General features: G+C 39.9%; 2 protein-coding genes across 3 annotated transcripts in view; one reads left to right on the forward strand and one right to left on the reverse strand.

The window, feature by feature from the left end:
• Positions 1-122: 122 nt before the first annotated feature.
• LOC137887774 (PWWP domain-containing DNA repair factor 3A-like) lies at positions 123-6,184 on the reverse strand. Its single transcript, XM_068730974.1, has 14 exons — positions 5,982-6,184; positions 5,094-5,209; positions 4,680-5,002; positions 4,296-4,563; positions 3,929-4,072; positions 3,743-3,813; positions 3,553-3,629; positions 3,338-3,398; positions 3,164-3,239; positions 2,957-3,007; positions 1,588-1,829; positions 884-1,105; positions 644-732; positions 123-550 (listed from the first exon to the last, which is right to left on the reverse strand). Exons 2-14 carry the CDS (start codon positions 5,098-5,100, stop codon positions 451-453), a joined length of 1,731 nt encoding a protein of 576 aa, XP_068587075.1. The 5' UTR covers positions 5,101-5,209; positions 5,982-6,184; the 3' UTR covers positions 123-450.
• Positions 6,185-8,230: 2,046 nt separating this feature from the next.
• kif26ba (kinesin family member 26Ba) overlaps positions 8,231-25,757 on the forward strand; it is an 82,710-nt gene continuing 65,183 nt past the window's right edge. For both annotated transcript variants that reach the window (XM_068730162.1, XM_068730163.1), the window contains exons 1-2: positions 8,231-8,640; positions 10,068-10,460. In XM_068730162.1, coding sequence (XP_068586263.1) covers positions 8,581-8,640; positions 10,068-10,460 — 453 coding nt within the window. In that variant the 5' untranslated portion in view covers positions 8,231-8,580. The remainder of the gene's footprint in view (positions 8,641-10,067; positions 10,461-25,757) is intronic.

Raw genomic sequence — 25,757 nt, forward strand, 5'->3', positions numbered from 1 at the left:
GATGACGACGACGATTGTGTTGAAAGGTGTTGTTTATTTGGCACTTGCCGATCCTTTAGTGTGTGAAAGCCTTTACTCTGGGACAAAATGGTTTATTTAAAAAAAAAAAAAGCACAAGTATATACAGACAACAATTCTTTAATGTACAAGAAAAGCTCTGTGACGGATCTAGCAGTGTATATATTGTCAGTAAAAAGTTACATAGTTGTTAAAAGTTAGGGGATCAGATTGTCTAACATGTGTTATCATTATTATTGTAGGCATTTTAACACCAGAGTCCCCCCTTTGAACAGCTTTTAAGCAATTTACACTGTTGCAACTTAAAAGGAGAGTTGGATTAATGCAATATGATTCATCGTTGATGATAAGGCACACAAAAACTGCTTAATTATCTAAAAAAATAAAAAATAAAAAAAAAAATAGGTTTCCTGTTTTACAATACTCAGTCTGCTAACTGATGGGGTCAGAGAATAGCGCAACTGAAGTATTCTGAAGCTTTGATTTTTTCCTCATCTGCTGCTCAATCATCAAGTCAAACTCCTGCCTTTCTCTGAAATGGAAAATAAATGGAAAATAACAGTCATATTCAGTGTAAAAAAATGTTCCTTTTCAACCATGACAGGTTATCTCATCAAACTCTTACCTGTTACTTATGCATCGTCCTTTCAAGTACTTTTCTTCTGCCTTTTTTACTGTGACATTGTCCACCCCAGCTATGGCATAGATGATGGCCTGTGTAGGAGGACAATACTGTTACACACCTAACACTACAACATAAACTGAACTGCATATAAAAACATACGCCATGATTGAAAAAAAAAAAAGAAAAAAAAAAAAAGAAGAAAAAAACCCTCCACAGGTGGTGATGAAAGCTTTAGCTCACCTCAGGAAGAAGCACATCCAGGACAAAGGGGACACGCTGCATGGATTTCATCTCCGCCAGTAAAGGGGCGGTGGCCCCGGCAGTTGCGTAGAGCTCATTCAGGTACAAGTAGACCTGGTCCAACTGCTGGTCATCTTCCAGGTATATGTTCACCACTCGTCTACGATTGGCACTCAGAAAGGAGCGAAGCCATCTGGACTGCTGCTGCCCACGGATCACAGCCTGTAAGGAGAGTGACACAGGAAGGGTGCATTTATTCATCCAGGGACTGGTGCTCATCTAGAATGTTCTGAGATGCCTTTTAACCACTTTTAGTCTCTTTTCACAACATTAAAATCGCACAGCGGATGTTTCTCTTGCACCCACAGCAAAGACTCCAATGTCAAATATAAAACAAAACCTAAAATAAAATGATTGCTTTCATAAACATTCACCCAAAACAATGAATGAAAAAGCTAAATGGTAAATGAAAAGTATTAACTGGCCTTGTAATGTTACAATCATCAGCTATATTCCTAAAGTAAAGTATAATTAGAGAGATTACATGGCTCTGACAGAAGAATGCACCTGCACATATTTTCTTCAAAAACGTGAATACATATACTTACATATACATAAAAGTAAATAATCTACATCTGGTATTGTTAAAGTGTTTGCTAATCCAAGAACTACACAAGCAACACAACAGGCTCCATTAATCATACCAGAAGGCGTCCTTCCACCATGCGCTGCTTTACGATGAAATGTACGAGCTTCTCATTAGCACGGTTGTGGGCGGCATGACTCCGGTCTGGCAGCAGCCTCTTTGAACTCCTGCTGACCACCTCATGCTGTTCACTAAAGCTGTCCTCCTTATGATCGTCACTCAGCGCCTCCATCGTTGTATCGCTGGCGATGGTTAGTCTCTCGGAGGCTGCCTGCGGGTACTTTCTCCTTACTGGATAGCCTGGAGTTCAGGACAGGCAGTAAAGAGCATGTCAGGACCAAGTATGGATGCAGATGTACTTAAGTTTAAGTTCTCATTCACTTTGGCTCAATTCTCAATTCTCTTTTTTTTAACAATGTTAAAATAAATAAATAATTAAGAACTTAAAAACAATTCCTGAAAGAATTAAAACAGATTTGAATTTCTCATTCATTGAAGGAAATTGCAAGTTTTGGCACAGAAGTGAAAAAGAGTAAGTGCAATCTTCTGAACGGATGAGTGAAGGAAGCGGGATCGGATAAAGTGCAGCAGACGTTGAGACGATCACCACCCACGGCATCTTCCGACCACCCAGCCGGACCAAACACCACCAAAAGGCGGAGAAGACTCAAGATGGAAGCAAAGCCAACCCAGCTAGGACCTAAGGATATTCCGCTATCCAGCCTACTCTTGGCTAATGTCCAGTCGCAGGAAAATAAGATGGATGAAAAAAGACCTCAGGGAAAACCCAGAAACAGGAGGTCGCCGTCTGTTGTGCCCACAACTTTACAGAGACCTGGCTCCCGGATCCAGGCGAATCACAGGGCAGAGCGCAGGAAAATGGAATATGGAAATATTAAAATGCCGGCCATATTATCGGTGCAAATAAATGATCCATGAATCTAATACCATATGGTGTTGCGTACCATGAGGAGGTACAATTAAGTATTTTTTTTTTTTTTTTTTTTTAAATGGAACTGCCACGTTTTTTTTCTCCATTGTTGCAGCTTATTTTGGCACGGATGTAATTTCGTGGAAATGATCTGTTTATGACACAAAATATTAAAAAGGTGAATTTTCATTCAAACTTTCCCAGGGTTGACTGCCATGGTGAAAAAACTTCTGAAACATTTTGACCAGTACTGCTCACATAAAAATAACTTTTCTTTCATGTGGCATTGACCAATTTATTGAAACAATTAGTAGGATTTGAAGCATGAATTAAATATTTTGGGTGAGTTACTTCCTTTTGCAGACATGCAATAGAGTTGTGATGTCCCATGAAACTGCTATAACAATTGCACTTTTTGGAGAATGTTAAGACAGCGTAAAAAAATCAGCCAAAGCGTTTGAGAAAAACAGAAACAAATGTATACAACAAAACTTACTCATGTCATGAGCAAAGTACTCGATGAAGGAGCCACAAAATGAGCCACAGGCTACAAAGACAAAACATAATTAGTATTGTGAATAATTCAGTGTCAGATAAATGCTGTTTCTATATACTGTAAGTATGTGAATATATAAATAATGCATATAAATATCACTGTCCTTTATGTTTCTGTCTGCATAAGCATTAAATAGACAAGACTTACCTATCCGTATTCTGTAGTCTGTTATGAGCTCCAAGGACCACTCAATTGCAGCATCATACTTCTCTTTGGCTTTAAACTATTACAAATTCAATATGAGAAACATATTGTTTGCCACTGTGTCAGGACAACCCCATTTTTAAAAAATTGAGTGTATACTTTATGAGCGATTCTTACCCGTAGCTCATTGGCTTCTTCACAGTCAAAAGGCTTCAGACTTTTCAGGGACACAGTAAACCTTCGAGAATAACAAACATACAGTAAAGTATTAAGTTCTGCAGAGAATCGATGGCCAAGGGATCCTCACAACCTACAGTGCAATCCTAGACATGTTTTAAAATTCAGATGCATTCACCAACAAAGTAGGGAGAGAAAATGCACTTATTTCCTACCCTTTCTTTTTGTGAATCTTTGGGTCATCAATGAACATGATGCTGGCTTTTTTCTGCTTACGGTTCACACTTTTCACCTGCAGACAAAGATAATGTGCATTTTAAACATTTTGCAAAAAATGTAAGTAACAAATTGTGTATTGTTCTATCTAAAAACTTCTGATAAATACACACAGGTTTCTTCACTCACCAATGCCGGCCAAAATGGATAATATCTAAATTTGTGCCACACAAACACTCCCTCTGTGATGGACGGGGGCTCTGAAAGAAAAAAAACAATCCACTTAAAGTATACAACATGTACACACAATCCAAACCATCTCTCGTCCTTCCTTGTAGTGTTGTATTTGAATTCAGTCACTGTTATCTCTCTCACTTTTGTCCACCTGCATCAAGAAACTTGGTAGCTCGTCCTCCTCATCCTCCTCACTTCCCTCATCTTCCTGGGAGGACAAAGATGGCAGCTGTTCTTCATGGTGACTCAGCTCTATTGATAGATCTGAAGACAGCAGGGGGGAGTCTTTTTTTTTTTTTGGGGGGGGGGGGGGGGGGGGGTGTAGAGAGTGGGGGGCAATACCACAAAATTAAAGCAGATCATTTTGCTCTCCTGATTTAGCAAAAAATGCACACAGAGAACAGATAATTTCCTTATGCTTGTGTGATGGCCTCCTAAAATAAACTTCTCAAATTTCTTTTAAGTATTGTGGTGACTCTGCATCAAACATACATGAATAAGACACTACCTTGCATTGCTGCATCAAGCTTCTCCAGTTCAAATCTTGGTCTGGAGCGTTTGGATGACTGAGTAGTGGTGTCCTTTTGTAAACCCCCCTGCTCTACCTTCCGCGTCCTGCCTCGTCGGCACTTGGCAGCAGGACCGTTGGTCGTGCTGCAGGTCGGTGCTTGCTCCTTTATCAGCCTTTTCCGAACTTGTCTCGGCTGGGAAGCATGAGCCCCCCTACGTCTGCTTTGAGATCTTGATTGGGAGCATGGAGAATCTACCTCTGATGTCTACAAGAGAACACATATTAAAAGAGTTTGAGAATATCCCTGAAATCAACTGTGTAGGAAGAAAAACCTGTTGGCTCAAAATGCATAAACAATATCAATAAAATATGATCCAACACCTTTAACTGAGTGATGAGTTCAGTGTACTCTAGCTCCACGTTTTTCTCTCTGGTGGGGGACTTTGAAATGTTGGACAGGATGTCTGTGGAGGAGCTGTAGACTGGTGTGGAGGTCAGGTGTGCTTCTTGCGTCTGTCCCATTCGTCTCCTGCCTCTTTTTGGAGTACTTGGTAAGAAACCCACAGGGAACGGGACGACGGTGGCACCATCACTGCCTGGCACAGCGTTTGCATCCTTCGTGGCTTGAGATGAAACTGTGTCTGAGACGACCTTCTCTCTTGATGTCTTTGCAGATTCCCCTGTTCTGGTTTTACGAGATCCACCTTAAATATCATTCACAGATTTAGCAGCAGCCTCTCACTTAAAAACCAAAGGGTTCTACAGGATTCTGAGAGTGAACACAGGTTGGATTACCTTTCATTGTTGTACGAGTTGGTTTAGTCTTTCCTATGAGCTCATTGGATCGGAGTGATAGTGTGTGTCAATGTATGACATTTCCCCCGGAGGACTTTGAGGCGCTGGCTGCGGGGCTGGCAGTTGTGTAACGAGAAAGAAAAAGTATTGTTCAACCAACGTATGAGCCCGACCTTACTTCCGCTTTGGAAAGGCCATGTTGTCATTGAAATAAATGCATCAACGTTACATGTATTTGTTAATGTCAGGGAACGAACAATCAAAACCTAACTAGTTCACTATCTCAGTTACGTTGAGTTATAAAGTCATGTCCCCGACATTATATGTCAAAGATAAGATAAGGCACCACAACAGTGCTCCTCCCCCCCACTACCGTAAACCTTCATCTCGAGTTCTCAAAGACGCATTAGCATTGCACAAGACACACATATATTGCAAATAACATCACACATGTGCAAACTTTAAACCAGCTCTAACGTTTTGGTAATAGCTGAGTTGAGTGGACAGAGACTAGATAAAGCTGACAGGTTGCTAGCAGCTTGTTTACGTAGCTAGTATGCTACATTGGTAAACAAACGTTACCCACAACCATCACCAGCAATGAAGCGACTGCGGTTTGCTGCTTTCGCACAATAACGTTAGCTAACGTTAGATTTTGACGGTTTTCATGCGAGTTTCGCGACAGTTAAATAAAGCTAACGTTAATTCAGCGTTTGCAGACAGCTATCTTTGTGCACAATCAAACGCACAAAACGCCTCCGGACACTTTAACGGTACTGAGCATATATGTTATCTGTTAAACCCACAAAACGTGATTCATAAGTTTTACCTCAGGCAAAACGAATTAGTAACGTTAGTAAGACTGTACGACAAACGTTAGCCACTCACCTTACAGACGTTAAACTCAGGTGTTTGTTTGGATAGTTAGCGACCAGCTTCATTAAAGACTGCAGGCATTGTTGTAACGTTACCAGCACACAGTCACATGCGAACTGAAAAAAAACGTGCAAAATTACGATAAAGTATCAAACATGTAATGCAAGTCACACGAATTCTCTCGCTGCTACTTAGAAATTCAAGTTAATCGCGGATCATGCGGATGTAAACACGCCTTAAAAACATACACCGCCACCTACTGCAACGGAGTGCGTATATTCAAATACGTGAACATTTGAAACGAAACTGTATGGTTAAAAATATGTAGGGTTGAAAAGGAATGTCCAATAATTTCCAACCTGGAGGTCGGGACAGCCCAAATAAATATATCCAGCCACACAAAGTCTGTTTCATTTTCAATTTTAGATGCTTTCTCTAACATCTTTTTCTCTTGTTCAGTTACCTGCGTATTCCCCGTTTCAACGTTATTCGTTGTTCTCTCGTATGCATCCAGTAATTAAATTACTGCCTCTCTTTCCAACTGAGTTTATATGGATTTAATACAATGCAATGCATATTTACATCATACAGTACACACCCTCACAACATTACACTGACAAATATTTAGAGATCTCTGTTCTAATAAATTAAGTGTAAAACTGTAAAAAAAAAAAAAAAAAGATCCCAAATGTACCTGTGTTTTCCTACTGTGACATGTCAAAAAGTGTTTTTTGAAAAAATAAAGCCTATAGGAGTAAATGATTTAATAGCCATCCTAAATGGTGTCTCTTTTTTAGTCTGTGTGAGAAAATCTTTTTTTCATTTCACACAAGGTACATTTTAGTACTGCAAAATGTAACAGCACACATTTCTGTAAAGATGAAATAGTGAAAAATGGCATTATTACTATAACATGTAGCAGTCCAACATCACCCAGCTGCTGGGTGCCTGTATGTCTCAAAACAATATCTCCATGACAACAGTAGAGGGCACTGTGTACCCGCTCATAAACTGCTATCTTGTACAATACAGTGATAAAACACTAGTGAAAAAGCACGAGTCTTAACCATTACAAGAGGTCATTGGACGTTAATGCAGAAATATTACTGATCGTCTATTGATATTTACACTCTTCCAAAGCCTTGGATCTTAATCCTACACTCACACCTTTTCCTACATAACTTTTCCTTGACTTGGCACACACAGCCTGCACGTAATTCAATGAAAAGACCCGCCAGTTGACCATTTTGACTGATAGAGATGATTGCAGGTCACCATAATAGAGGGCACATCGGTCAAAATATGTTACTGCAGGAGCCAAGACTTTGTTTTTCACAGAGTCAGTTCACATATTGAATGTTAAAAAATTAGAGACATCATGACACTGGTCAATTGCCTGGTTTGTCTACATCCATGTCCAGTCCTCAACTCATTGCACTTCAAAGACTTTGAACTTATTAGTAGCCTAAAGAGGAAGTACCCAGAGCCATATAGGCTGGATCTTAGAAATCCCGAGTTTTACTTTTTACTTTTACTTCACTTTTTGCTGTTTCTTTGTTTTTTTCCACACTGTCAGCAATAAAACTCCGATGGGGAAATTATGATTAATTTATTTTGGGTTGACCTGTAACCTTCATTTATTTAATTATATTCCATTAAGAAACACTGCCTAACATGTTTCAGTTTATTTTGATTCTATACCATTATGTCACCAAAAGGTCACTAAAACCTCTACTGACCACTTATTCCCTGACAACAATGTACAACGACTTTAGTGTCATCAGTGGTAGCTAGACTGGAAGTGTCCCTTTTATATTTTCTTATATTGTTTAGTTAAACACACAATCACATATTCCTAACAACATCCCAGTTTCCACACTTCTAACTGGCAGCAGTCTACCTGCCACTTAACTAGAACCTCTGGATGTGTATTGGCCTGTGGATGATCAGGGGCAGGGTGGCTCCGCCCTCATCCAGATGTGCGCCTCTGTCTTGTCTCAGTCCACTTCTGGCTTCAGAAGAGTGCGGAGCTTCGAGAAGTCAACAGGAGGGTACGGATAGTAACAACGAGGAACGGACTCCCTTGGCCTGCACCAGCCTGATCCTGCTCGATCTAATGAGTCGTGACTTTAATGGTAGCCCATGAGACGGAATTTGCCCCAGGGGGGGATTTTGTTTTACCTGGCCAACCAGCCTCAGACGCAGAGCTGATGGAAAGAGGCAGGGCTGAGTGCGATGCCAGTCCGGAGCGCTGTTGAGCCTCATTCAGCGCAGAGCAGACTCTGCTGCTGACAGGGAGCGGTCTGCTTTCTCGCACGACCTGTGTGAATTCTCAATTTGTGCTTTTAGAAGTGATTCGAGGGCTTTTTCTCCGGAGGCAACAACCGTGGAAAAAAGAAAACCATCCAGGATTTGTATGTATGCTTCTTGGCGACGGAATGGGGATGTAACCGGTTTCCACATGAATTTGGAAGTGGCGTGAGAGGAGCACACTGCAGGGGCTCGTGGTTAATTGAAATCGATCCGGTGGTCTCTTTTTGAATGTGAAGCTGCACCAGAGGTTCTTTCTCCTCTCCTCCCTCCCTCCCTTCCTCCCTCCTCTCACTCCAACATGACTTCACTGTCAGGGACCAAGGAGAGGTCTGTGAGCAGCCGGAGCAGAAAATATGGGGTAGGTTGTTCATTCCAGTAGCCAAGGGGTGGACACACCCCTGTTACCTATGGGTAAACATACATACAAACTTATCTTCCATTCAGTGATGCATGCACTTCACCTCACACTGCCAACCCATTTTGATAGGAACCTGCAGTTTGCTCACCTTTTTCAGGCTGACATGAATATGAAACTGTTGAAAGCTCATTACATTTTTCCTCATGCTGTTGACTGAGTGCTTTGTGAAGAACACATTTCGCATCTCACTGCTTTTGGTGTTGCATGTATTTTCATGATAGATCTCCGACATCGCTTAATTATCACTGAGGACCATGCAGCTGAATTGCACTCACACCTGTGTCACTGCCTACCTCCTACAATATAATTAGTGTTAATTTATAACATAGGGTTGGCTCACATTATACCCACCTCTTCATTTGGAGATGAGTGAGCTTTCCCACCTATCAGCCTACCCATTGCTTCCTTATTATAGCCCTTGTGAGGGATTAAAGTAGCTATAGTACCCAACCTCTGCAGCCACCACCACATCAATGGGTCTGCTCTCTCTGACTGGATTTACCCAGCCACAAAAGATTTAATTTTCAACTCCTTGCGGCTCATTTCATGTTCCCATGTGGCCGTCTGAATAGAGAAAAATAACACAGGTCTCCACACGGAATCTGACTTATTCCTATTTATATGGTAATAGAAACATCCACTATGCAGCCGCTTTGACTTGGGTTGGAGCACCATCACAGTAAATGTTTAACATTGCTTTCTGTTTGTGTGTTTTTAATTGCCCGACCAGTTGATTTAATTCCCCAATGTTAGTTAGGATTGTAGTTTGCCTGTTGGTGTGTGTTTTATTGGCATATATTGTAACTATGTACTGTATGTTTAGCTTGTAAATTTTTTCCTAAAGCAAGACGTTCACCAGTTATCAATTTCTGGCATGTAGGCTAGGCATGGATATTGAAGCTGTGAGTGAAGTAAATTTTTTCAGCCAAAATAATTTGTTTTGATTCTCTCTCATGAATTTCAGATATTGTTTAGTTTGTAAGCACTCACAAACAATGAATGATTTGTTAAATTCAACAAAACAGGAAGCCTACTGAACATAGCTTGGTGAATATTGTGAACACACATTATTTTTGCTTTACAGGCAAAATGCAAATAGCTTGACTTCTAATTTGCATGATACAAGACACGTGCCTTTACCACCTCCTCATTATTTTATTCTCATCCCTGGGCAACCTGTTGTGTACACTGGAATGAGTGGGATGTTGCATATATTCACACAATATAGGCTTTATTTTCATTGTAGAACCTGTGGGTAATTCATCCATTGTTAATTAATATTATTATTTACACCAGTGTTTTTCTGTTATGCCATGCCAAAAAGATTTCTCCTTTTTAATTAATACATTTTTAAAATTTTTTTGCAGATGCCTGACACTTCCCCGACCAAATCTGAATCCTTTTTCCCGGACACATGGTACCGAAAGGCCTACGAGGAAAACTCTCGCTCCGGCACACGCCCCGCCCCAGAAGGTGCTGGCTCCATGCCGAGCTCCACGGGCACCCCGTCCCCAGGCTCAGGAATCTCCTCACCGGGGTCTTTCTCCGGATCACCAGGGACCATCTCTCCGGGGATTGGGACAGAATCGCCTGGTTCTCTGGGTGGTTCCCCGGGTTTTGGGACAGGATCACCAGCCTCAGGCAGTGGAAGTTCCCCTGGTAGTGAAAGAGTGATTTGGTGTGAGAACTGCAACGCTAGGCTGACAGAGCTTAAAAGACAAGCATTGAAACTGCTCATCCCTGGACCTTACTCCAGCAAGGTAACAATCAGTCTTCTTGTGTTATTGTGGGTATGAATGTGTGTGTGTGTGTGTGTGTGTGTGTGAATCCTATTGCATATGTGTTTGCAGTTCCTATTTGCTCACCTAGAGGTGAGTTGGCTATGCTCAGTAGCACAGCTTCCAAAAATAACTTGTTCCTTCATTAACTGTGGCATTTGGACAGTGACACATATTAACTTGGTTGCTCATGAAAGACTGGGCCTCTAATCATTCCCTTGCTTGCTGCGTTGCTGTGTAGTCAGAGTTATTGTTCTCATAAATCATAAGGATGCTGTAATTTGTCCAACCCTCATTTGACCAGCTTTGGAAAAGAGCAGAGACTGAACAGCCTTTGGGATTTAAGATAATTATCGTATCTGAAGCTGTACATCAGTTACTGACACAGTGCCAAAAACAAAATAATAGTTCTCCAGTTTACCTGATTGATCATTTCACCAAAATCGATGACTTCACCTTTTTCAATATTATTTTTCTCCTTTTGAGGGGATTAACATGATGGATTACTGAAAGACATTGGCCATTTAGGGCAGATATTAATACATATGGATAGACTGCAGCCTTTTTTAATTTTCTTTGTTTAATCCATATAATCAATTTTAATTCCATTAGTACAGTAATTCTTACCCAGCAAATCATATACTATGTGTATATGATATCATGTGTATTTAGTTTTTGCGACATACTGTATAGCCAGCCCACACTGAATAGATGCTTCATGCACGTTGTGCTGTTGTACACCTGTTGTGTCAGATAAACTACATTTTGGTTTTGACATTGGTTTGGCTGGTAGAAAATGAGTGGTTATGCATTTACAAAGCATGAAAACATACTGGAAGTCCTCCTGGCAGGGCTTTTGAGTCTGCATAATTTTTTTAACATGTTGCCTCGGGGTTCAATGTTCTTCTGCTGCAGTTGACTGGATTTTACTTATGAATGCAGTGGTGCCACACATCAGACTTGGAGTTAATTGGTAACAAATAAGCACGTATTATGCACCATGGGGCTAATAAAGTGCATCCAGCGAGTTGGAGTCAGATATAGGGCTATAGTGGGACAGAGAGACTTACAGTACAGCCAGTGAAACAGAGACGGAGGTGTAAACAGTGGGTTCTTCTCATTAGCTCAACAACATGACAGTTGGAATTTGTTAGGAACAGTGGGGGTTAATGGCGACTGTTGGTGAGCAGACCACTAATTAAAATGTTATTTGTGAGGTTGGGTTTAGTTCAGACTGATTAAAGCCTCCCCGTTGTGGTTAACTTTATTGCTATGTAGGATAAGCACAGGCACATAAGTTACAGTATTGTAATTGGTGTAGGAGCTGTATGACTTTGTGGAAAACATCTCTGCATATAACATAAATTGAGCTGAGTATGTATTTAATAGCTGCAGACATAGAAATTGGCTTAAATGTAACACTGAACCTAATACACAAAACGATGGTGCAGACTAAAAACAGTTGTAGGGTAATCACAAACCAAAATATCTGGCTTTGGTTCTTTTTCAAAGAAATTTGTCAGAAAATTGGCAGAAAAAGTACGAGTTTTTACATAAGTGTGTAATACACTGTGTATATTGTCATTGTTAGTAAAAAAATAAAAAATAAAGCATGTCAATTAGATCTTTCATGCTACTTTTACATTACTATAACTTGAAGACATAAAACAAGCTGTGAAGGTTAATCCCATAACTAGTATAATAGCTGTACTCTCTTGTTGAATTTTTGCCCAACAGAATTTGGGAATACAATATTTGGGTTTCTTAAAGTCTGGTTTCTTCTTCCTTCTCTTCTGACAAGAATGAACTGACCTACCCAGGTGTTTTGTGTCGGGGAAAACCTGAATGTCCTTGGTGAAGCATGTGACCAAATAATCCTTCTCCTTCACCAAATGTGCCAGAGCAGCACTTCAGCTGAGTGTGTGTGTGTGAGAGAGAGAGAGAGTGTGTGTGTGTGTGTGTGTGTGTGTGTGCCCCTTCCTGTTGTGCTGTCAGCATGAGGCCCCATGTTATTCCCACAGGACACTGGGACATATGTGACCCCTCACAGCTAGAATAAAAACACACATCCACCAACTACACACTCACACACACACACACACAAGCACAGAGCTCTGAACCATGTAGACCTGTCATGCTTGACCCATGCAAGGCACATGCACATACGCATGCATGCACGCACAAACACATACAGACAGACACACACACACACACACACACACACACACACACACACACACACACACACACACACACACACACACATATACACATACGGCTGTTAATACTATGCTAATGATGACCTTCACCGGTCTTACCGTGAATATTTTGCTGTTTGGATATCTACAGCTCTGTGTGTGTGTTGTGCTTGTCGGGCATGTAGTGTGTTTGTGTGGCAGTTTGTTAGAGTTTGTGAAAGCATACGCACTTACACACAAGCGTCCATGTAAGAATTTGTCACTATGGTTAAATGTCAGGATATTTAATGTTTGTGTGTGCTCATCCACTTTTTTTGCATCCTGCTATTTGAGTCTTAAAGAAGGTACCTCATTCATTCATTTAATGTATATATATATATATATATATATATATATATATATATATATATATATATATATATATATATACACACACACACACAGAACTGTGGGTTAAACCCATTTCAGGTTGTATTATGGCTGCTGTTACTCAGGAAGCTGGTGAGACAGAGAGAAACAGAGAGAGAGAGAGACAGAGAGACAAAGCAAAAGAGCAACAGAGTGTTCTGTAGAGGGATTAGAATGAGCAGAGTAGGTTTTCAGGTTTAGACTCACACATGCAAGCAAAATGCACACACACTTGTAACCACAGGACTCAAAAGCACATCTGGCTCCACAGCTGTACTCACTTAAGGCCTCTGCCCCAGCTCTACTGGTGTGTATATCCATGTGTCTGTCTGTGTAGTCATCCCTTATATCCACGCCCAAATCAAAAATGGATGCACGGTGATCTGTTTTTGGTTGGTCCAGTTCAGCCCAATAAAGTGGGTTACTCTGTGTGTGTATGTATATGTTTAAGTCACCAGCAAAGTATCTGTTTCAGATCCGCTGCAAGTCAAAACCATGAATGTTTATAAAGAGAAACATATACAGTTCCACTTAAGACATAAAAATGAAACCAAAAAAGGACATGTTTGTGAATATATTCACTCCCAAAGGACCTCTTTCTGGCAACTTGACATTTATTGAGATTGCTTTCATCTTGGAGTTTTTATTACACATGTGCACTTGAAATGTTGATATTAACAGACCCATTGATGTGTCTGCCTAAACGTATCTCTAGATTAAACAGCTGCCAGCATCTTACACAGTACATAGATTTTGGACTTTAATGCATATTACTAAGGCTGGGATCACAGATCCAGTGCAGTGACATGAGAACCTAAGTTTGCTGCATACACCCTTTTTGGTGTTCATGAAAATGTGTTCCAACTTTAGTGCTTGTTACGTGGAAAGCCAAGGGTTGTCAATCCAGAAATATTTATCCTTACAAACAAACCAGTTTCCTTGTCCAAGTCTAGCAATACAGTTTTATCATGTTCACCATCATAAACATTAACAAATATCCTGATGAGTAGCTTTGAAACACTCTTTTATCTTATACGAAAACAAGAAAACCACATACCAAAACTGGACAATTCTGGCTCCAAGTAACTAAAAATGGTGTTCAGTTTTTGGAAAATTTGACATTTGGAGTTTATAAAACTGCAAGAATATAGGTGGAAAATGACTGTTTCCTATATTTTCTCTGTAACGTTTTTAGATTACAAACTACTCAACAAAGTATTTGTGTCACTTGTATTTAACAGGACGTCATCTGTGAGAAACATACAATTAATAGTAATTGTAAATTGAAGCAGTAGTATTTAGGAAATAGTGAGCCTTCTAGTGCAGAAAGAAGTAGTTTTTTAAATAATATTCAATCAAAAGAAAATGTCTAATTATCTAATAATCATCATGTGTCATTTACTGTGCAAAAATTAATTATTTTCTTTGTTGGTCAGACAAAAAAACAAGATACCACTTTGGGCTTTTGTGACTTGTGAGGGTATTTTCACCTTTTCCCAACATTTGACAGAAAATAAATGGAACAGATTAATCAATAATGATTGCTAGTTGCTGCCCTTCAATGTAATTGTCACACATTGCATAATTCAATTATTATTGTTATTATTATTATTTATTATTTATTATTATTAGCATCACCATCATCATTATTATTGATATTATCATTATGATTATGATTATTATTCTCCAAATATAAAGAGTAACAATTATTGCTGATGGTGTGCAAATTTCACCCATATCCTTTCAGTTTCAGAATTCCAAAGTATTACCTCTAATGTTGTCTGACTAGGTGAAGAGGCTAAGGTTGATCAATCTGCAGTGTCAAATACCTTTTTCCAAACAAATGGGATTACACTCTTGAGGATAAAATCAATTTATCTAATCCCAGTCACTTGGTAATTTTCACCCCAAACCAGTAATTAGTCTGTAATTAGTCTACTTATCAGATCAAATGGTGGAGTGTTATTGCTCTGTAGTCTGTCCTCAAAGGGATGTATTTCTGCACACAGGTAGCTAGCTATCCTGTAATAACCAAATCCCATAACACTACAGAAGCAGGCCTCCAGTAACCACAGCAGCTGGTGTTGCTACGGCAGCGACATGTGACAGATGTGAGCCGCATACATATCTCCATCAGTGTTAATGGGCTCCTCATAGCTGTGTGCGTGTTGGTGAGAGGTAGAAAGAGGGTGAAAATATATGGAGTTTATGTGAATAATAGTGTGTGTTGGCGTGCATGTGTGTGTTTTCGGCAAAAAGGTAAGAGAGAATATAATATATAGTGTGTGTGTGTGTGTGTGTGTGTGTGTGTGAAAAGAGAGAAAGAGAGCGATCATGCCCTCCTTATGCCTTTCAGGTGTGAAAGACATTACCATATAAAGAGGTGGCTTCATCAATAACAGCAAGACGGTTTGGATGGATGGATGTGTGTGTTTGTGAAGGGAGGCATATATGCTGATGCAGGCTGAATTGAAGATCTTCCCTCTGGGTTTATGTTCATTTGAACCAACCCAGAGCGCACACACCATCTCAAGATCTAGTGTTCATTACTGTACCCTCTCTATTTCAATTTGATAAGTTTACTGGTATTTATCAGAAACCCAATTATTAAAACAATAACCCAAGATCTGTGTTTATCTAAGTAGTTTAAAAATGTAGATATTTGTAATTAAAAAACTACAAAGTAGCATATAATCATTGCAACATACATTGAGTGATAGTTAAATCCACTAATGCAATAAGTTCAACACTCTTGTGATAAATACAGCCTACATGGCCGTTACGGTGTTACAGAGACAGAAACAGCAAAATGGTCTCCTTTATGAGACTAGTCAGGAGACTGGCAGTACTTCTCAAGCTAACAGATGGACCTATATGTGAGTGAAATAACATCTTGGAACAGCAGAGATCAGTGATCAGCTGGTAGTTCACATTTTCTAATGGTGAAATGTCTTCAAGGAAGATAATCATATTTATTGTTGGGCTTTTCACTGGTGTTCCAACATGTGTTCATTTGTACTAAAGAACACTGGCAGACTGGAAAATAATTTCTGATCATGTGTGTCTTTGTTAGCATCGTTTCCCATCCTCTCTCAAATAGATACTGTCGGTGCAATGATGTACAATGTCATGAAGCACACAGTGATTAACAATAATCATAACAGCGACTTCCCCTCCACTCCTGTTATCTACACAGTCTACACATCACAACCAGTAGAGCCTCTTTGGGATGAGGTGGAACCAACATGAACATGCTGCTTTAGATTTTGCAGGAACAAATTTGCATCGACCGAGATCCCTACGGATTTTTCTCAGCACTTTATGTCATCTATACCTTGAAGAATATACACTGTTATGGAGACAAACAAGGTTCAACCCATACCACTTAGATGTACTTGTGGCCAGTATTTTGCGCTGTTTTCTGAGTCTCACACCTCCTTTTGCTTGCCCCCCGTCTCTCTCTTCCGCCTTCATGTCTTTATATCTCTCTCTCATTTAGCATGCCTGCAGATATTACCATGCAGAGACACACTAACACACAATCTCTCTGTCTCTGTTTCTTTCTCTGACATTTACGCTTTTTTTTCTCTAAAGAATGAGAGAAACAAAGATTTAAATTTAGAGGAGGAGAGGGAGGAAGAAGAGGAGGCTCGAGGAAGAAGGATAAAAATTAGTAGTAAGAGAAAATAAAAAAGACAGTTTTCCCTAATAGTGCTATCATTGTCTTTACAGTCTCTGACCCAGAGCCGACACACTTAATTAGACTAGCACAGTCAACCCAATGTGTGTAACCTGACTGTCTACAAAGAGCCAGAGAAGCTGCAAAAAGCTTTGCATGTTCCAAATGACAGCAGATTGCATTTGAGTTTGCCAATGTGTATTAATTACGAAATTTAACACAAAACCAAACATTATTAGATCCAGTATATGGATGTAGAATCAAGTGTTTGTACATTGAGTGCCATTATTGGTTTGCTTTATTTTGACTCTTATTTTGACTTAAGTCCCTGCTTATTGGCTAATTTTAAAAGAAAATAAAGGGACTTGGTTCCAAAGACAATTTTATTTGTCACTTGGCATTGCTTCCCATTAAATGACTTCCTGGTAAATTAAGGTTCAACATGCATACAGGAGAGAGGACATCTTGGTGGTCAACTTGTCTTGATTTTGGCTGGGAACATTTGTCATCAGCCCCGTCTCTCTCTATCCCCCTATTTCATCTGTAAAATAAAGGCAAAATATGAAAACATATATTGAGATAAATTAGTCCACTCAAAGCAGTGACAACAAAAAGACAGTTTTACATTTATTGTAACCTCTGAACACCTCACAGACTCAAGACCATAACAAACACCACTCCTGCACACCAACAACACATTGCAATAACAGGCAAATCACATGCATGAGTAAACACACCCAAATTGACACACAACTGATACTCACACAATACACACACCATGGCACTCTGAGGTTCATATAAAACACACACAAATGAACAAACACACACTGACATGTGTGTGTGTGCGCTCTACCAAGAGCACACTGCACTGCTGGAGGGCGGTGAAAGTGGCAGCAGCACCTGCTGCCATGAGGTTCATAGCTACCATGGCAACTGCCTCTCCATCAACCACAATACAGAATTAAGTAGAGAACAATACAGTAGTTATTCACCTGTCTCCTCTATTTGCCTCCACCTGTCTAGATGTTCATATATGGTATGTTTGTGTTTGTGGTGATACAAACTTTGAGATTTTATAAATGCATTAACCATATATTGTTTTTTTCTTATTTATTGTGCGCATCTATCTGTCTGTCTGTCTATCTCTGCCTATCTTATATCTCTGTCTATCCATCCATCCTACCAGTCTATCTGTCAGTCGTGCAAAATGTGCAGTGCCTGTTCAGACACTGTTTTTCTTTGCTGTGTGTTTTCCTCACTCTTTTAAAAGTTTTCAATTCCATCATCCAGAGCCAAGATGAAAAGTGAAAATGTTTCAGTAGCTGCAGGTGCCAGCACAAACATCCTGTGACACTGTGAAGTCTCGCTCACCGAATGGGGTATTTGAAGACCTGCTAACCACACTTTTAATATTAGCCAACCTGCTGTCACAAGCTGATACATCACACAGAAACATACCTCACACACACATGCGCCGTCACAGGCTATCACATTGTCAGATATAACACATCTATCTTCAGCATCTCACACTAGGAAAATCTCATGACAGGCTGAGGTGGGTGTGACAGGGATGACGTATATTTCTATGTGTTGGGTATGTGTATGTGTGTGTGTCTGTGCTTTACTTTCTCTTAGTGAAAACTAATTTAAGTTTTCAACCATCAAAATGAGGGTGCTTGCGAAGAGAGGCCTTTTAGCGGGGCTTTATTTCTTCAAGGGACTATTTTATTGTTACAGTAGAACGATAACGATACAGTATGCATGTGTGTATGTTGGGGTGACGATGTATGTTAAAGTAGCAGCTCTGGGTTATAACATTCCTGCCACATTGATTGATTAGTCGAGTAAATAGCTGCTTTAAAGGTCAATTTGCTGCAAAAATGACAGATTGCTCTGTGAGGTTTGTTCATATATTTGGTCCAGATGTTGATGTTTGGATGTGTTGTAATGTGGGATGGATATAAAAAAGAGATGAAGTCATCATGATACATATAGACGAAACTAGAGAAGCTTCAGTGTCTAAAGGGAAAGAGATCAAGTTGTTTTCCGTCGAAACACATACATACATGTACATGCACATACAGCTTCCTGCAGCCTTGTTGCAGTGCAGGGCTTGTGTCAGCTAGCTTTATTTACAGTATGAGCTCACCGATATGTGAACAACCTGCTACTGTGCCTTCACAGCCAATTAAGAGAACACATTGGTGTTTCAGTGTCTGACAAATAAGACAAAAAAAAACAACTAAAGATGGCCTCGTAGTCTTAAGCTAAAGTTCCTATTAAATACAGCATTTAAAAATTTGTAAAGATTCTCAAAGTTTGACAGATTTCAGTCCAAAATGCTATACATATATAAATGTTCAGCTAAAGAAGATTCATGTTGATCTGTATTTCTTTTATCATGTCCTTATGAACAATCTGGTTTTGTAAACCTGGTTTAAAGGTTTTTTAATGGTAGATCTATAATTAGACCACAGCTGTTTTTAGTATTGTAATGTAAGCTGGAAGAGAGAAATAGAAAGAAATAGAAGGAAAGATGAGCATGAGGAAAAAGTTTTGTTTACAAAGGAGCAGTGGCCTCGCTCACACTCTTCTTCTGTGTGTTTTTGTGAGTGCTTACTGTGACAACAGAGCTACCTTTTAGGGTCAAAATTAGAGCCAGGGCTCTGCCAGTCAGTCGTTCATGTTTTACAAGTACTGTAATGGCATTCCTTTTCTAAATACGCTGCACTGCAGGGCTGCAAATGTGTGTGTGTGTGTGTGTGTGTGTGTGTTGGTACGTGTGTGTACATTCCTAGCTTAACTATATAGGTTAAGAGGCTGTCTAATGCCAAAGATAAGTTGAAAAGAGAACTGTGTGTATGTGTGTGTGTGTGTGTGTGTGTATGTGTGTGTGTGTGTGTGTGTGTGTGTGTGTGTGTGTGTGTGTCTCTGTGTGTGTATTTTAAGCAGCACTGTGAATCTATTGTATCAAAGCATTGTAAAGGGCAAGAGGTGAAACAAGAACAAGGATGACATTTAAGCTGCAGTTTCTAGTCCGGCTGCATGGCAGACTTCACTGCAATACAGTGGCTCAATTACTGTAGAATTTAAAAAAAGAAGCTTTCATTCTTTTATGTAGTTCCAAAATTAGAAATTTATAAAAAAATCTTGACTTTATAGTGGCTATATTCAAGTTTTTAAATTTAGCTTATCATTATGAAGTAAATGTTGAATGCACAATATAGCTATAGAATAATGACACCGTCTGCTTTTTGATTGGTTCCCTATAAGCCTTGCTTTCACTAAGCTATTCTGTCTGCCAACGGGTACGATCTCCTGGAAGAATGAAGGCTCAATTACAGCACAAAGCTGTGGAAAACGAAATGCAGTGGGTCCTTTGCATTGTGGACCACTCTTTACAATGAAAGTAGCAAGCACTAACTCCAAGTGCTAAAAATATAGCCAGATGATTTCATATGGTCATTTGTATATTGATGACATCATCACACATTTATTTCCCAAAAGCTTAAAGGTGGTTCTGGTTAGCCTACTTTCTGCAGTATGTGATGTAGGCTACTACAGGCTGTATGGTTCTGCAATATTGTGTGTTTGTATAGTTTATTTATAGTATCTGAGTAAGGAAAATTTATGCTTATATGGGCTGAATACGAAATTCAGAGCAAATCTATGATCGAGGGATTGCCTGCACACGGCTCTCAACATGGTGACGGCTGAACCGGCAGTTAGCAGCTAATAGTGCCGACAGAGCAACAAACTGGAGGGTGGGCGTTATGCCTCCCAACCACGCTATTGGTGAGGACAGTGTTATCAGCCATTGGTCAGGACGGCGGTATTATCGGTAACCACTGTAAGTGCAGTTCAGAGTGGCAAGTGGGCCACACACACAGGGGCACACATGCCCTAAAATTGATGGTCGGCCTGGCTACCAAAACAAAGAACGGAGCAGCTTGAATTACAACACACAGAACAGGAGTGTGACTTCACTCTCTGCTCAGGATGAATTACTCCACTACATCTTTACAAAGCAAATAGTTGTTTGCTGCTAAATTAATGTCATATATAGAACCTTTGACACACATCTTTAATAATTCATCTGTCCCCTGCCAGGCTCTCTTTCTTTCCATTTCTCATCAATCCCTCACCCCGTGAATGCTTATCAACCATCTCAGTTCAGTAGTAATCCGTCATTATTCTCTCCAGTTTATAAACAAGATGGAGGAAGATGAAAGAAAGAGAGGGAAGAGAAGAAATAGAGGTTTAAAGCAAAGGCTACACAAAGGTGCAAGGCATAGATGGAAAGAGATTGTTGTTGTTGTGTGTGTGTGTGTGTGTGTGTGTGTGTGTGTGTGTGTGTGTGTGTGAGAGTGTGAGAGAGAGAGAGAGAGAGAGAGAGAGAGAGAGAGAGAGAGAGAGAGAGAGAGAGAGAGAGAAGAGAGAGAGAGAGATAGAGAGAGAGAGAGAGAATTACATTGGCTGTTTGTTCCCAGTCTGTGTTTCAATCAGACCCAGAATAGCCTCTAGCCGTTAAACTTTCCAATTACCTTGAGCAGATGGAGCCTCCGGAGCTCGATTTAGAGGGTTCAAAATGGTTGTTGTTGTTTACAGTTATCTGCTATTGACTGTATACCTGGTATACAGTGCTATACACTGTATGTATCCTGGTATACTATACCAGGATACATACAGTGTCAGAGAGGGATTCATACTAAAGCAGATCTCTCCCTCTTTAATCTGTACCCCATATATCTTTGTATCTCCGCTTTTAACACTTCCATGTCACTGAATCTCCTATTTGGTATCTGACAAAGCACAAGTAATATCTGACTGATCACATCTTCTGGATCAGCAGCAGTCTAGCAGTTCAATGCAAGCTAGTGGGCAGACGGTTATGTGGAATCCAGGTTTGATGCCCATGTGAAACCTGGATGAATAAGTCTCCCCTCCCTTAATAACAACTGTGCTCTTGAGCAAAACTCCTAAACCTCAGCTTCTCCCTTTGAGGAGCTCAGTGGCCAACAGTGGAGCACTGTGGTCGCTTTATGGAGCTCCCATGTATGAATGAGTGCTACTGTGTGATTATGAAGCCTGGAAAAGAGCAAAGACGCTCTATTGACTTTCATTGATATAGGACTGTTAAAAAACTGTTTTAGTTTTAGAGGTTCGCAGGATGATTCAAGCACACCCTAAGGAAGTTTAAGGTTTATGTTAAAGCACATAAAAGCTCTTTGTACAGGCCTGGGGGAACCACCGGAAAAATAGTTTTGAAGTCATGGGCAAACATTGTTTATTTAAATAGAGTTAGTGTTTTATGTCAATAAAACTACGTTAATAATCTGTGAGAATATTAGTTTGAATATAAATGCAGGTAGTCCTATTGTTCTGATATCAGTATACATTTTAAGCAACATGAGGTGGTCGGTGAAAATTCCTCTTGTTTTTAGCGATAATTAACAAATGTTAATGATGAGGAACATTGTCGGCATGTCAGCATTATGAGCATGTAAGCATGCTTGTATTTGAATTTGGTTTGAAGCACCGATAAGTTTAAGTAGCCTCATAGAGTCACTAGCAGGGCTGCAGACTTTTGTCTTGTCAATATCCATTTAGCTTTTTTTGATTTTTCTTAGAGTTGTCATTTAAGAATTATGCACAAAATATTGGACAAAAGAAGAGGGGTGTGAAATGTAGGTTCCTGGCGGGAACGACACTTGCAGTCATATGTTACGTATCCTAATCATGTCGTCAGGATGTTCTAATTATCATCATTTTTTTTCAACTCTAGATTGACGACAATAGCCTGCAGACGTAGACTCGCACACACAACCTGGCACGTTTACATTTATTTTGAATTCTAGTTTTCATGGTTGATATAGCTTACAACCTTTTTGTCTAATGCTGAGCCAGGAAAAACCTGACTGAGTATTTTTGAGGTTGTGCTGTTGTGTGTGTAAGGATACACATGTTTCTGTGCACACACTTTTCACCTGTTTCAGTGTGTGCACACACATGTATGCATGGGAGTTGTCGGGCAGATCTTTACCTTCAGTTCCTTCTCAGTGAGCCTCACTAACCTTGAGATGGAAGGATACAGGAGGGAAGAACGGATGCGTGGTGAAAAAAAGAGGAGAAAAAGAAGGGAGCAGGGGAGGAGTGAGGGAGTGTGTGTTCAGGTGTGGGATACGGCAAGATGGATTGCCCAACCCAATAGGCAATTTATCACTGTCAGAGAGAGAGAGAGGGGGAGAGAGAGTAGGGAGAGAAAAGAGAGGGAGGGTGAGGGATATAGAAAAGAGAGGAAAAGGATGGAGGGCTTGGGGGAAAATAGAAGGAGAAGTAAGTGGAAGAGAAAAGGGGATAAACAGTTGTGAGAGAGAAGCCCAATGAATCATGTACTTTATGTACAATCAGATAAACTCTTACAACAGGTCATTCTCTGGAAAAGATGAACACAGATCAGGAAAGACTTTAAAGTATAGCCAGTAGTTTTTTCTGCACAAGAGTGTTGAATTTTCACAATGCTGTGTAGCACATTTAGTAAAGCTATAATGTATCTTTGATCTGTACAGTGTGTTGGACAGGCCACTAGTGTGTGGGGCATCAAACAAACACTTGTCAAATGTCTCACTGGCAATAATTAGGAACAGGCATTTTTGTCTCAAGCCCTAATATAAATGGACAACCCGCTTACAGTAGGTGAAGGTGAATATGCCTTCTAAACATTATTTGTTCAATCAAACATCATATTTAGACATTTTGGTTGACAGTTGTAGGAACAACAAATTATCTGTATTTTTACTGTTACAGAATTATCCTGCAGAGCCACCTGTAAATCCTCCAAATATCCTATGTAAAAACACATATATAGAATACCTTTTCTCTTAATTTAACTAGTAATGAAGCCCACTTCCTCATCTATATTAATGCACCAGGCAACTAGCTAATTGGCAGTTAGCTAACACACTGAAGTAGATTGTTTCCACATTTGTAGCTTAATTTACAGTGCAGCTCTGATGCAGATGGTGGAGTAATTTAAAAACAGGCAGCACTAGTTTATATGCACTCATTTACAGTCAGGCACCACCATGGATAGCCAGATAATTTAAAAACAGTCACTGGCAAGCAACTTCCACATAAAAAAAACAGGCATTCATTTTAAACAACTATTTCATTTACAGCTGCACACTGATGGCCAGCTAATAAAAACCAGGCTCCCTTCCAGCCAGCTAGCTCATTTACAGCGTAGCAGGGGGCTGCTCTGTAGACTTCGCTCTGTACAAGCCTGGGCAAGATTCATAGCTCAGGCTGTTAATGGGAGGGAAGCATTTGCCACACATAGTGTATATACATCATATACACAGACACACACTCTTAATATGCACAAAGCATAAAGGAAAAATACACAAATACAAACACTTTGCATAAGAGCATAACACAGAGAGAGAGATAGAGCGAGAGAGAGAGTGCGAGAGACAGACTTAGTTAAGTGATCTGTCCATAGCATCTGTTTCTAGTATTTTGTATCCTCTTTGACTGGGTTTAACATCTCACTACACACATACACACTCATCATCATCAAGTAATGCTATTTCTGTATATGTGCATATGTGTTTACAGTGAGGAAAACACAGCTTCATGAAGCAGAATGGTTGATGAACACTTAACCCAAGATAATCCCAGGCAACGTTCAGACAGCCAATTAATTGTGGTTGTCAATCCCAAACAGTGGCTGCATGAATGTAGCCTCTGGCAGGCTGCAGACCGAAGTACGTCACAAACATGGTCTGAGGAAGCGCTTCAAAGACTCGCTGAAGGCTTCTTTTAAAGACCTCTACAATGACCCTGCTTCATGAGAGTTGCTTACCCACAGCCATTCAAAAGAACTGACATTTCAAAGGGTACTATGATGATCTGTGAAGATCATCAAAGCATATGAAGCCACCGTCTCATCCTCTGAATGAACCAACCCTGCTGTTCTGCACTCGCTGCAACTGAGAGTAAGACACATTCTCACTCTAAATTCGTCAAATACAGATGGATTTTGGCACTCTAGGTACCCCTCTAGAATTAGTTTTGGACGTGGCAGGGACGGCGTGGCAGTTTCTTTTTATTTGTAACATACATAGTGACTTTTCAAAATAAACTTAGATTTAGGCAACAAAACCACATAGTTAGGTTTAGGATAAGAGCATGGTTGAGTTTTACTTGACTGACTAACAATTCATGTGACTAGTGAGTGATAAACGAGTCACATGGCTTGCGGCTCATGTGAATAACGACTGTTGGACAAAATGTCAACATTTACTTTTAGTTTTGCTTGAGACCAGTAGTAAGGATGGTGTAAAAGCACCTTCACACATAAACAATTTCTTCTCAATAAGGAAGAGAAAGTTAAGTTTTTTTGTAGCTTTTTTGTTTGATTGATTATTTACTACAGTGGTTTATGAAAGCTCCTGCAATACTGCATAATTACCTGCCATGCCAGTTTGACTGAGGCTGAAAATTGGCTTGAGCATTTAGAAAGAGAATATCAGAGTGCGATCAATGTGAGCTATAGCACAAAAACATCTCTTGGGTGTTATAACATCTGACACGTGTATTATTACTGACTGATAGTGAGGCCTCACCACAACATTATACAGTGCACACATGCTGTGCCAGTGTACAAATATGTACACACAAACACACTTTAAATCTCCAGCGAGACAGAATGCAGCAGGTAATTTACATCCCCTATAGCTAGTTAGTTGTGTATGCTAATTAATTTCTGCACTGCTATGGCAACACAAACATTCTAATGTGTTTTGCTCTGTTATTAATATAGCGTGTCTACATCGCAAGGGAGTGTGTGCACATGTACGCAGATGAAAGTGTGTGTGTGTGCTCTGTATGCATAAGCGACATTATGTATGTGTGTAGGTGTGTGTGCAGGTTACCATTGTGTCCTAACCAATCTAACTCCTACACCAATTATTGGACGAAATGAAGGAATGA

Source organism: Cebidichthys violaceus, unplaced genomic scaffold (assembly GCF_023349555.1).
Source record: "Cebidichthys violaceus isolate CVI_PGR_0920_01 unplaced genomic scaffold, fCebVio1.0.p SCAF_5, whole genome shotgun sequence".
NCBI classification, from domain to species: domain Eukaryota; kingdom Metazoa; phylum Chordata; class Actinopteri; order Perciformes; family Stichaeidae; genus Cebidichthys; species Cebidichthys violaceus.